A 14,301-nucleotide genomic window follows, 5' to 3' on the forward strand; every position below is an offset into this window, starting at 1 on the left:
AATATTTATGTTTGAATTTTTGTATATTTTTGTGACTTCATGATAGTTCATGGGCATAGATAATGCACCAGGGATTTAAAATTCCCCACGATGATAACAGTTTTCTATGTACGAAAAGCTGAGGTCTGCTGACCCGGCGCGGTACGATGACTCCTGCTGAGGTCGTAGAGTTCCCCCACCGACGTACATATATAAGCGCATGCCGCCGGCCTCAGGTCACAGTCAGCACGATGTGGTACGTTCTGGCACTCACCCTCCTGGCTACGGCATGTGCCGTTCCCACGCCCAAAACTTGTGAGTACTACTTTTCTTGTTATTCATTATTACAAAATAGTGTACATTGTAAACACATCACTACCTAAGACAAGGAACCATTACTTTTTGTTCATTACTTACCTTCTACTTGGCTATATAAAATACATATCATTTATAAACAATAGAATGTCATTTATAAATAAATACATATTTTTTCACTTATAAATGTTTTCTTATCCAAAATTTCACATCTATAAAGGTTGTAATTACATTTTAAAATATATACATTGATATTACATAACGCAAAGAGTATTTGAAACACTTTATTTGAAATTTTTTATTATAATAAATAACTTATTTATCCCAGAATAAGCTTGAACTTTTAACACGTACGGCAGACAATAAGACTGTTTATTTTGGTATGGGCAAATTTTGTGAATGGTACACTGTGGCTAGGGTCTGTTTGTATTCAATCAGAGTGAATCGTCTTTTGAAAATCATACCATGATCACTAGTATTTTCTTTCTTGTTCTTCGTCCAATTTCTGATTTTGTTGGACCTTAAGTTTTCAGCGTCAAGTTAATATTTTTTGACTGAAAATAAATCTTCAAGGCGAGGTAAAATATCTAAAAATAATAGGGTTTTTATAGAAACGTTGAGATGTAATTATTGAAAAGAAATTTCAAATATGAATTAACTTTCGCTTCTCTGATCGCGCCCATAAGGAGGTGTTCCGAAAAGATGTTGGTTTAAGCTGGAGCAGTTGATTTTGAGTTGGATAACCTTTTTATGTTTTAGTCGTAAACCTTAAAATATCTTTCCTGAAGATATGCAAAATAGAAAACTTTTATCATCCACCAGAGATTTCAGGAATCAGGATTAAAGAACTATTTTAATCCGTCTGGAATACAGCCCATGGATAAACGACTGAAGGTGAGGATTCCATTTTTACACTATGTATATGAAAAGTGAGCAAGGAAATGCCGTTTTTCATATAAATGCCTTATATCATATTTCATTAAAACGAGAAATATTTAATATTTTAAATTATTAAATCGTATTATATATAAAAACCTCAATCACTTAAGTCAAAACTCATATAGGCTACATATTCTTACTATTTTTTATGCCTTTATAATGTTTTTTTTACATGGCCGTATCTATAAAATAAAAAAAACGGACATAAAACTGATTGAGTAACCCTCAATGTAGAATGGGGTGATTTGAATTCACCTTAGTCTCTATCAATAACTTTTCATGGATTTACAATAACATCTTTTAATATTTGTTATATGAAAAAATTTAACAAAAAAATAAACTTCACTGCAACGAGAATTTTGTTGGCTATTTTTTAGATCCAAATCAACTTTGAATACGTCGATCTTCCTTAGCTGAGGTTAGCGGTCTCAGCTTATCCCATAGATACGGGTTCGAATCCCCTGTATGAGTATGGGAGATTCAGCTATAGATTCCAGGAATTGTCTAAAAATAGAAAAAATACATAAGAAAGAACAAAAAAATTGTTTAGGGACAATAGATATACCAATTATTAATATATCCAATATAAAGTAAATTAATATATTAAAAAATTGTTATGCCCTCCTACAAATATTTTCAAAAATACGTAAATTGTGAACATTAAATCAAATGTTATTATGTTTCTTTGTTCTAATTAGTATTGCATCATTTTAAGGATTCTTCATAGTTGCAAAAGCACGATATTAAAAAAAGATAAAATCATAGGTACTGTTATTGGACAAAATAATGTTTTTATATTATTTAATCAAACATCTATTTTCTTCTCTCATCTCATTTCTCAGATTCTCGGAGCAGAAAACGTTTTGTGTTATTCATAGTTAATGATAAGGTAATCTGTTTACAACTAAACTTAAGCCTTAAAAACATCCTTGTGAACCATTCCATAGAACATAACATAAAATCAACAGGAAACAGGTTACTCTATTTTATTTCCCCTGAAGAGATTTAGGTAATTATCTAATGTTTTAAGCGTACTTCATTATCAAGCTCGATATTAAAATGTATGACACAACCAGTTTTAAAACCACTACGATGCAAATCAAACAGCACTCCTCATTCTAACAATAGCTTTATTTTCCAACAATATCTAACTCTAGAGGTAGTATAAAAACTCTTCTTAGTTTGAGACTTGCGTGTAATAATAATTCTCTTCAAGGAAGAATTAGTAACAAAAGCCTTATCAACCAATCCAACTCATTATCACTAGACTAAATGCCACATGATTGTTCCAAATTTCTTTATTCTGTGATTTCCTCGTTACCATATTTGTTACCTTTAAGACCATAAGTAAATTTGCTTTAATTTTATTAGTACCTTTTGGTCAAACGGTTCGAAAAAACGAAAGAGATATACCAATTATTAATATATTCAATATAAAGTAAATTATTATATTGAAAAATTATTATGCGCTCCTACAAGGTAGCAATAAGAACCAAAATAATATTTTGTTTACAATACTGCTATTAAATTTATTAAAGTGTAATAGTTAATAGACAAACATTATTAACATTTTATTCAAGCAATATTATACTAAAATTCTGTGTAAATGACATGTAAAGTTAGTCTTGTTCTAAAATGTACATTGTACCTTACTGTAGTTTTTAGAATGTTTTGCAGAACTGTGCTACTTAACTTAAGAGTACATGATTGGAAGTCCAGTAACGAAAATTCACCGAATCCACACGGAAATTTTTAACAATACATCAGTATTCCATTATATGTACTGCAGCCTGAGAGTTAACCTTGGAGGAAACGTTACAGTCAGTGTGTCATCATGCATGCAAAATTACCGCCTTGTCCTTGTGTAGACTTTGTGTTCGTTTATGCCTTATTTTATGTCTCCGCTCAAACCAATTTGTACATCGCCTTTCAAGCAATCTTTCCTTATATGTTTAGCGCGTGAGGGTCTATCACAATAACGCTAATGGCGCGTGCTCCACTTTTGAAAAGTAGATCATGGATGTCGAAATTTAAGGTGGTAATGCTAATATTTTATCAGAATAAGAGAATTTATTGTGTAGAAGAATTATAACCTTCCAAATAATTTCCAAGTACGCTCTTCTCTACAGCCCATGATAGGAAAAAGTCTGGAGATGCGAGACTGCACCCAGGAATCTTCCACTATTCGTGCGTAGGAAGCGGAAGATTGACACGAACTATCTACTCCTCTTGAATATTTAACAGCCATATAACCCGTCCCGATGCAGGGACAGGTCGGTTCTTGATGTCGCTACGCCTCCACGATGCGGCGCGCCGGTTGGAAATCTCCATTACAGTGACTCATCTTGGCAAAATGCCCGCATTAACTATTGTCAAAGTCAAAGTCAAGGTCAAATTCAATCTTGTAAGCCAACGATACTCACAAATTTTGCAATATTTCAAAAATGCTCTTTATTTCAATATGCACTATACGGTATAAACAGATCAAGTTCTTTTTTAATCAATAGATAAATTTCCCATCACCCAGAAATCGATCATCAGCCATACTACTTTTGTAGGAGGAAAATTGGGAAATTGTCGCAAGAGTAAAAGTATCAAATTTTAATTATTTTCTTATCTATACTATTTTAGACCCTTTTCGTGTATTTTACTCAATCACGTTAAAACTATTGGACCGATTGTAAGTTTACTGGAAGTCGACTGGAAGTTTACATGGACATTCTTAGGGTCCCTGGTTAACGTATAGGCTTATTTAAATTTCAAAAATCCATCCGGGCTACGCCCCACTGGTCTCTAATAATGCGGGAAATTCCATCTTAAACTTTAAAGTTGCATTATATCAAACAAATGTTATTAATTGAAAGATTCCGTTAAATGATTTGTGCAAGTTTTACGATAAGCTCAACCGTATTTTTAATTAATTTAACAACTATTTTCAATAGTTGTAGTCTTGAGAGCTCTGAGTAAGCTTGGTAACTACACATCTCAAGATAAGAAAATTTGAAATGTGTTTTAGTAAAAATAGGCTTTTATCTGAAGGTTTTAGTAAATATTAACAATGAAGCGCTTTGTCAGAATTGCGTTGAATACAAAATTACTAATCAACTTTTACAATAAATTTTAAGATCATTATAAAACCCATCTTAGCTGTCTTTAGACAGAAGTTGGCTTTTCAGGCCTGCTTTTGTATTCTTTCTTGCTGAGAGCAACTAACTCATCTGTGGCACCAGAAACATCTTGGACTGGAAGTAAATTATGATGGATGGAAGTAGATGCTTTATATCCGAAGAAAGCTTCTTAAATCTGTCTATGTATAATCGAGGAAAGAAGGCAAAACAAATTATGCTAAGACCTGAGAAAATTTCAATTGCCATAAATATTCACTTTAGGACATATTTTCTTGATCACGGCATTATATACTCAACATTGGCGTTGGAAATATAAATCACTCGAACCAGAAGTTCTAATATACGTACAAAGTCTACTAAATTGCGTGTAACTGCTAGAACCATATATTTGTTTGCTAAAACGTACCGCCAGACACATAAATAACAGTTATATCAACGTCAAATAACTGGATAAAGATAATGATAGTCACAACGTTCGGGCAAATAGTCGATCTGTACATGATAAGCTGACGCTGATGTGTCTGTTTTTGTTGCTTTTATGAAAAACAATATCGTTTAAACGTGGTTGACTATAGGTTTATTTTTTTAGGAAAATTCCTCCATAAATTTCAGAGGAAAGGAAGGTTTAGTACTTACACAACGCAAACTGTCCTTCGGCTCCTGAACTATCTAGTTTATCAGTTACGCAGAATATCAAGGAATAATTACTAATGATTATATTTGTTGGAGTTTGGAATAATTTTGAAATATGGTGATTAAGAAGTGAGTGATGTAGATACAGAATTATATACAGTGGCAAGGGTACAATATACAATATTGCTGTGTCATTTGACACCAAAAAAAGCGGAAAAGCTCGGTTTGAAAATGACGAACCTTAGAAGAAATGGTTTATGGAAAGGTTGTTGGAACCACAGTAAATTAGGTTTTTATTTTGATCGATTTATTGACAAAATCATCCCACTGCACGCAGCATCCGAGACATCTTTATTGACATTTGTAGTTTTATTTATAGTTTTATCATTGTCGTTTTTCCCACGTTTCAGTCAAAACTGTCACCATTCATTTTAAAATTGTGAACATTAACACAATGTGACACAATGTATACACTGGTTCACTGCATAGACAAATCTAAAACGTATTTGAACCTTTATTGGTTTTATCAATATGTTTGGTATTTTATAAATGGGTCACAATGACAAACGTTATATACTTCACATGATTGTTTCAGTCAAGATCTGCGTGCCTCACAATGCCTACGATGCCTGTCAGCAAATGGTGGAGCAAGGAAAATCTGTTGGCGTTACCATGACTTGCGTCGCCGCCAGAGATAGGTAATTACAAAAAAATAGCTAGACAAAAATACAAGTGTAATGTACACACTTATTGTACATCAAGATTGGGTGTATCTACATACATGAACAATTCACACCTAGAAATAATAAAAAAACTATAATTTTATACGTTGCTTTGTATTTACCTATTATCATGTATATGAGCTTTCTCGATTATCATATGAATAAAGCTATGAAAACAATTCTGACCTTGACAGTTTTGATAAATGCAGGTTGCATCATCAGAATTTGTGAAATTACATTATTCAACAGGAGTGCCTGCAACAAGTATGAAGCAATAAAATTACACATCAGTCAACAACAGAATATTCAGAAGTTACAGGCGTTGAAAACAATTAACTTCAAACATTTTATTAAATAGTAAAGTTATTGATTAAGTTGAAAGAAGTTATGAAACAACTTAATGAAATTGAAGGTAATATAAAATTTTGAGGTTTTTAATTTTTACTATCGTTGAAGTAATATGCTGTAACGTATCGTCCATGCTTCCAGATTGGACTGCATGACAAAGATGAAGGAGCATGAGGCGGACTGGGAGGCAGTGGATCCTGAAGATATGTACATTGCCGCCAAGAGGTTCGGAGATAACTTCAACATCTTCAAAGAGATCCGCACCAAAGAAGAGCCAGAGGGTAAGGTTCATGACTGAATATTGTTCTTATTAAATTTGATCCATTTTGATTTTGCGTTCCAAAGTCATCGACAGTCCTTACTAACAGTTATTTTTCTTTTAGCTGAGTTCCGGTACGAGGCTGTTGTCGTGATCCACAAGGAACTGCAGATCAACAGTATCGAAGAACTGCGAGGTCTTAAGTCATGTCACACCGGAGTGGGCCGTAACGTTGGATACAAAATCCCTATCACTAAGGTACTTTTGATAAAAATGACGAAATAACTTTTATTTAGTAAGAAATTAGTATTTTCCTAGCGTATTCTTTGGTAGTGTAACAAAAGTATTCTTTTGTAGCGTGCATAATTACTGTTTTTTGTTTAGCTGACGAAGATGGGAATCCTGCCTCCACTGAACGACACAAAACTTTCGCCTAGAGAGAATGAACTGAAGGCTTTATCCACTTTCTTCAGCAAATCTTGCATCGTGGGCAAGTGGTCTCCAGACAAGGAGATCAACCAGAGACTCAGTGAGTTCCTATTGATTATTAATTTAAAAATACATTCCAGTCCATAAATCTTGAACTCCAACACATAAATTAGCTATAGGAAGAATTGATTCAGTCTAAATGTTTACTTTTACTTCATTCCAACTTCTGCTTAGTCCAGCTTTTGAAATCTAACACTGTCACAGATTTGACTCCTCGAATCTGAAGTACATCTCTGTCTCAAGAGGTCGAAAAAAAATCGATGACCAAGTCGTTGAACTCTTTATGTTATTTCAACATAAAAACGCCTAGGCTATAAAAAAGCTCTGTCTGGTTTAGCAAACAGCCATCCGGTTTAAAAAACATAAAGATGTGTTCTCAAGGCCTCATCAGGTTTTTAAGATTTTTTGAGACGGGCATGGACCTAAGATTAAAAGAGTTAATACTGTGACAGTGTCAGATATCAGACGCTGCACTGAGCGAAAGATGAACTGGAGCGAAACTCAACAATGGATTTAAATCTAAATTAAACAAATCTAAGCTACTAGATGAAGTGCCATTCATAGTTTTGTTTTAATTTGCCCAACAGAGCAGGAATACAGTAACCTTTGCCAGCTCTGTGAGTTCCCGGACAAGTGCGACTATCCCGACCAGAACTCCGGGTATGAGGGAGCACTCCGCTGCTTGGCTGTGGGAGGAGGTGATGTCGCCTTCACTAAGGTCATCTTCGTCAAGAAGTTCTTCGGCGTGAGTACTTATCATCTTTTTTTCCAATTTGGTATGATCTGGACTATTAAACTATTGCCGTGGATAAGCTATTGTTGAGCGATTGAGTAAATTATATGTAAGTACTGACTTGTCTCCCCCATTTTTACTACATGCTTACAATAATAAAATTTAATTCTGTGTGTAAAATATTTGTCTTAAATTAAGGATACATTTCATAGCTAATCAAATTTGTCCTAAACCTAAAAAGAATTGTCCTCTATTATTCAGATGGCCTACGGATCGCAACCTGCCGCGCAATCCAACTACAACCCCGACGACTACTCCTACCTGTGCCCAGACGCCACCAAGAAACCCGTGAAGGGCGAACCCTGTGTCTGGGCGGCAAGGCCCTGGCAAGGTTATATGACCACTGAGCAGGACCAGGAGCAGATTACAGTTCTTAGGGATGCGATCGCCAAGCTGAATGCTCTTGGAGAGTCAAGCCATGCCGACTGGATCTCTTCAGTGTTGGCCCTCAATAACAAGACTCTGACCAAGGACAACAAGGGGCCCTACACTCCCCACCAGTACCTCACCAAAGGTGGATATCGTAAATTGAAGACCTATCGTAATTTTACCTAAATACCTAGTATTTAGCTTCGAATCTAAGTGAAATTGCCTTTGTTGATAACGGTTTTTCTGTGTTCAGCCAAAGTATGAAGATGTGATTGAACGTGATGTGTTGGAGCCCCGACGCATGGTTCGTATGTGTGTAACTGGTGAAGTGGAGGAGGCCAAGTGTCAGGACCTAGCCAGTGCTGCGTACTCCAGGGACATCAGGCCCGGCATTTCCTGCGTCTCCAAGCTTAACCTGGCCGAATGTTACGCTGCTGCTAGAGACCACCAAGTGGACATCGTCTCTGTGGATGCTGGCCTTGCCGTCAATGCTGTGAGGTAGGTCACTCCCTTTTCCTAATCTCCTCCAAGCCTAAAATTGCCAAACTTCAACCTTTTTTCCATAAAATAAAACTTAAAATTGTCCAATAATTTTAATTTTCTTACACGAGACCTTTCGTCATCTAAGATGCCATCGTCATGTGTAAAATTGTTGAATCACTCCTGACGATTGCATCTTACATGTCGAAAGAAAGGCTTCTTGTAGGAAAATTGAAATTATTGGACAATAGTGAGTTTCCTTTTATAGAAAAAGATTTCCAATAAAAAGAGCTCCTTCTTCAATCGATTCAATCCTTTTGTTTACAAAAATATTGCATATTAAATGTGCTCACCTAGTGCTCACACAAATGCTATGCCAATTGTTCCATAAGATTCTAAGGAATGGAGGGCTGTAGGAATCATAAAAGTGGAGTTGTTGCCAAAATGTGAGTAGCCTAGTTAAGTAAAGAAAACTGAAAAAATGCCCAGATGTTCTAGACATGAAGCGTTATCAAGGATGAATAAAAAGTAATAGTGAATTATAATAAGCTCTCTACAGTAAAGATCTTTACATTAAATGTTGCTCCTTTCAACCTTCTAAAGTTAAATATTGACGAACTATCTTGCTCATCAAACTAAAGCTTTTCTAGAACTTCAGTTTTATAGGTTACTGTATTTGTTGCCATTCCAAACCGCTTTAAAAATAAATATTGTGTGATTCGCAGCAAGTTCCAGTTGCAGCCAGTTCTGATGGAAGAGTACGAGAACGACCACAGGACCCACGCTGTGGCTGTCGTCAAGAAGTCTTCCAACTTCCAATCTTGGGCCGATCTCAAGGGCCACAAAGCCTGCTTCTCTCATGTTGGCAAGGCTGCTGGTGAGTAGCGGAAATGCACGAACAGGCTTAGTTACTGAGTATTTTTTAATTCTTTCGCCCTGAATGTATCCGATTTTAATGAGATCAAAATGTTAAAAATGGTTCTTTTCCCTAAATAAATTTGATCCTAATACCATTTTGACTATTTACACGCTTAAGTAAAACCACGCTCAGAAACAATACACATACCACGGTCTATTCCTCAATTCAAGGAATATATTAACTGACTACTATTTATTACTGGTCAATTTTCATCAAAAATTACTTTATATTCCAACTCTAAATATAATAAAAAAAACGTTAATATTTTTTAAAAATCTACTTTTTTCTACACCCTGATACAAATTGTTACAGTTGAAAAATTTGTTTAATACTACTGTTTACTAGTAGGTTATGATAACTGTTTGTACTAAATTTAGAATTACTATTTATGTATATTTGTAAAAATTTTTTTTATTTTTTATCAGGTTGGGTTATTCCCGTCTACAATCTTGTGACCAAGAATCTCATCGAGAAAAACAACTGCCCCTATACCAAGGCTGTAGGTGAATTCTTCTCTGGCGGTGTTCAAAGTAAGGTTATTTGTTTACTATAGTAACTTGTTATTATCATATTGGCATCGTTATTGTTATTGGCAATTTGTGCTTCATTTAACTGAAGTATTGACCAAATAGGAGGTTTTCATCAGATCTTTTTGTATTGAAAAATAGGTTAAAAAGGTGTTCTTCATGTTTTCTTTAAACTTATATAGCTTATAGTTATGATGCGTATTCTTTAGATATAAACTGTACTATATCCACAGTAGTTATTTATTTTAAACTATAAACTGCTTATTATTAATATTAGTGACTTCATTTATTTAGTCTTTTTTTTCAGACTCTGCCGAGCCTTTCAAGTGTTTGTCTTCTGGTGAAGGTGATGTTGCTTTCCTCGACTATGACTCTGCTGTTAGACAAGTCGGTAAGTCAATTGATCGTTCAATTAACATGACTAAACCTTACCCTTAAATTAAAAAAAATAATCAATATAATGGTCAATCTGTGAATAGTAATTATGTATGCAGAATTTGCTAAGACTTCAAACTGGAGCGGTTTGAGGCTATACACTCGTACTAATAAAATCAAAACTGTAACGGAACCAATGAGTTTTTGTGCCACAGGGATTAATACTCAGCGCGTTATGTTTCTTCACAAGTAGTACCAATTGATATATTACTAATGAGTGGTACTAATTAACTAATGAGTGCAGTTGCGATCAAAACAATCGATTTTGTTTACCGTAACAAAAGTACACAAGTTGTGTTGAAATAATTTTACTCATTTTATTTAATATTGGTCCAATATTATTGTCGAAAGATTTACACTAAATTAAAGTACATGCTGTTTAGGTACGTTTTACGTACTTAATACCTACAAAAGTTTGCCTTAAACATTTTTAACGTAATAAGATTTTTATATTTTCATGCTCAAAAGTAACTTAGTGACGACATTGAAAACCATATTACAATCCGCTAAGTAGTTTAGAACATATAAATGAACAAACAGACCAACATAAAAAGCAACTTTAATTTATACTATTTATTTATAATAAAACACACTAAGATTAATATAAAACAATAATACGATTACTTAATTAAACACACACTACTAATGGTAATAAGGTTGAACAAACGAAATTATATCCTTTTATTGATGCATATTGATGTTTAATCTGTTTTATAAGGACTGTATTTTTATGGTGTTCTATTTGTGGTATCGATAATTTGATTTTATTGCAGGCGGGGAGGATAAGTCAGGAGAGTATGAGCTTCTGTGCAAAGACGGCGGACGCAAGGCATTCAAAGACTACGCGTCTTGTAACCAGGCCGTTGTTCCCCCCAGAGTGGTAATTTTATTTTATATTCCAACTAAATCAATAATTATTGGTATTTTTAATTGCTGAAATAAATGAAGGTTGATTTTATAAACTGATTTCTGGTTTCCTTTAGGTAATAGCAGATTTCAATACATACTTGTTGTTTTATTTCAAACTTTACAGAAGTAAACTAGTCTCGTATACATACGAGTACATAAGCTAAATTAGTTGAAATCTGACGCTGTAACAGACTTGAATCCTGGAATCTGGAGTCGTGTTCGTCTGAACAGATCTAAATAAAGTTCGAAAAGCTTCAGCTCAAATTGAACTCTGTACATTACTTCAACATCAGAAACACTCAGTCTACAAATCATAGAGTAATTAATTAAAGAGAAGACAAATTTCACTCTAGATTCCGGGAGTCAAATCTGTGACAGTGTCATATACAAGAGGGAGGTGAGCTGGAGATAATTTAAAAATTCACATTAAACTAGTTATTTAGAAATAGTAAAAAAATCATGCTGTTAAAACATGTATTATGTTAATATGACTTGAAACGAAGGAAATTCTATGTTCCACAGCTGCTGTCTAGCAAGGACCTGAGTCCCGTGGAGAAGGACGACATCCTGTTCACAATGCTCAGCGCTGCCGACCTCTACCACAAGCACCCAGAGTACTTTGATCTGTTCGGCTCCTACCAGGGACATGACAACGTCCTTTTCTCGGTTAGTATTGACCAACAACAGCTTCTTTTAATCTAATATGCTTCTATTCTCAGAATAACTTTGTTGAGTTGAATTACTGTACAAATCTCTATAATACTTGTTAACACCGCCACTGTGGCTTTATAATGAATGATCTTGAGTACACCCACCCTGCCTGTGTTCCGTAATGAGTTAGCTGCAGTATACGTGTTAAAGATATAAAAACAAATTGCTGCTTCTCCGCTAATAATATATTTTTAAAAACCAGATCCCGAAGAATAAATCTCTAAGACTTAAATTATTTTTTTCACATGAACGTAAGTTTTGATAAGGTCTCAATTGAACTGCTCCTTGAAATCAGACAATAAGGAACAAGGTGACCAGGTCAAAATATACTCTGTTCATTAATCTATGTCAACTAATTCTACTACCTTTGCACTGACCTTGTTACATCCTTTGAAATATCTGTTTGGTAAATTTGTTGGTTTGTTATGATTTAATGAAAAAGTTTAATTTTTTAGAACTCAGCTTCCGGCCTTGACACTGTTCACCCAGAGACCAACCCTCTCAAAGACTTCACACCAATCCATGACGAGCTGAAGGTCTGCACTCCAGAGGAGGTATGTAACACAATCCAGATGTTCAATCATTTTCAGAATTCGTTTCACAGTTTTGTTATACATACAATACATAACACATTTTGTCGGTTCGTTTGAAGATTTTATACACCTATTTTTATGGATTCTGAGGTGTCCAAGACAAAATCTTTTCATGAATGGTCTATAAAAAACTATTATTAAAAATGTATTTACGAATCAACTTGACCAATTACGGAATAATGATTATATCAGTTTCCACAACCATAATGGATCCATAACATCATTGACAGTGATTTAAATCGTGAATATGAGCTTTGCAACCATGTAAAAAACGGAATCGAACAATAATAATTGAGGTTGATAATCATACGTACTGTGTTCAATATCAGTTGTAATAGTGTTGTTAGAGACATGGGTTTGGTTCAGTTAAACCTTGAATATTCCTTTGAAAGGACTTATTTGCAAAATATAAATACAATAGTTAATGTTATTGCATTTTTCGGGAAGTGAGGCTTAGTTACTGAGAATGGACTAAGGATATACCTCTCTTCTCTTGTTATTACATCACCAATCCTTCTCAGATTTCTGCTTTGATGACCACAAACAATAACTGAAGTGATCTATCTCTACTGATAAAAGTCTTCTTTATGATATTTAAAGTCTACGGTTGCATCGAGTCATGGAAGTATTTTAGTTCCTTACTATGTTTCGTCAGAGCACAATATATTCGTTCTCATTTTCTTTATTTGAAATAACGTGAAGCTTTGCCATGAACGCGTTGCCTAGTCTATATTAGCTTACTAGGGCATTTATACTAAAGCTAGTTATATCTGATTTGGCTAATTCGCAAAGAATCGAGAATAGAGAATAAAAATCATTTATTTAGTACGGATAACTTACAAATGCTACAATAATTTTTGTTTGAGTTTATGAAAGAGACTTAAAAGTCAATGGAAACCAACTCGTCTGCCTGTACAAAATATATAATATTGCTCCAGAGATGCCGTTCCTATATTTTTCCAAAACAGTTAAAGGTACTTAGCCTAACTATTATCTCTTTAATACAACTAGATAAACTACATTATAGTGATCATAAAATGTTACATTGCATCAGTTGTCATTATAGTCATAAATATACTTTAATTCTGAAAACAACTACTTCACTGAAATGTAAATTCTATATTTAAATAACTTCTAAGTAAAACAATACAACATTACAGTGTGTTCTTCCTTGTTTCAGACAAAACCTTGAGGAGATCTACATAAGTGCCTGCTCCTGACTGACACGAGCTACTGAAAGAGACTGTACAATCATTATTCCTCAACATTCTGTGTTATTATTGCTGTTAGATTCTTTGTTTTAATATAGTTTACAACTAAATAAATGTTATTTTCTTGTAACTTGGCTTTTATTTTACACCATTTATAAGTTTATTTTATGTTTAGAATATTTTAAGTGTGTGTCGTTTTAACATAATTATCGAATGGGCCAATTTGTGGAATGTAATTATATGTAAGCTTTAAAAATATAGATTTAAGCATGCACACAGTTTAAAAAGACCCAAAAAACTTTGAAGCTGTATGCGCTGAAATTAGGTATAAGATTAAAGTAGTCATGATGGTGAACGAAACTTACTTTGCTTTGCTGAAAATAATTATTAATTTTACTTATGGCATTAATTTATTATGAATTCATACTTTAAAAATATTTAAAATGTGGAACTTTTTTGCTTACATCATCGCATTAGGGCAGGTTCCATCGCAGTTTGTAAGGACTAATTAAATTCGAGAAGTAGCTAGTGAAAATTATCTG

At 34.1% G+C, this 14,301-nt stretch overlaps 1 protein-coding gene across 1 annotated transcript; it reads left to right on the plus strand.

Moving 5' to 3' along the window:
- Positions 1 to 127: 127 nt before the first annotated feature.
- LOC124352897 (transferrin-like) lies at positions 128 to 13,889 on the plus strand. The gene is made up of 15 exons (XM_046802625.1): positions 128 to 294; positions 5,590 to 5,692; positions 6,206 to 6,345; positions 6,448 to 6,581; positions 6,708 to 6,852; positions 7,400 to 7,557; positions 7,807 to 8,119; positions 8,229 to 8,472; positions 9,180 to 9,331; positions 9,799 to 9,903; positions 10,208 to 10,291; positions 11,109 to 11,215; positions 11,767 to 11,910; positions 12,411 to 12,509; positions 13,729 to 13,889. Exons 1-15 carry the CDS (start codon positions 147 to 149, stop codon positions 13,738 to 13,740), a joined length of 2,088 nt encoding a protein of 695 aa, XP_046658581.1. The 5' UTR covers positions 128 to 146; the 3' UTR covers positions 13,741 to 13,889.
- The last annotated feature ends 412 nt before the right edge of the window (positions 13,890 to 14,301 follow it).

The sequence above is a fragment of the Homalodisca vitripennis genome, chromosome 1 (assembly GCF_021130785.1).
Source record: "Homalodisca vitripennis isolate AUS2020 chromosome 1, UT_GWSS_2.1, whole genome shotgun sequence".
Classification (NCBI taxonomy): Eukaryota; Metazoa; Arthropoda; class Insecta; order Hemiptera; family Cicadellidae; genus Homalodisca; species Homalodisca vitripennis.

Excerpts from the sequence above, each read along its gene's own strand:
- LOC124352897 (XM_046802625.1), top strand. The coding sequence starts at position 147 with ATGACTCCTGCTGAGGTCGTAGAGTTCCCCCACCGACGTACATATATA. Across the intron at positions 5,693-6,205 it reads TGCGTCGCCGCCAGAGATAG|ATTGGACTGCATGACAAAGA; the intron begins GTAATTACAAAA and ends CCATGCTTCCAG. Across the intron at positions 11,216-11,766 it reads CCGTTGTTCCCCCCAGAGTG|CTGCTGTCTAGCAAGGACCT; the intron begins GTAATTTTATTT and ends TATGTTCCACAG.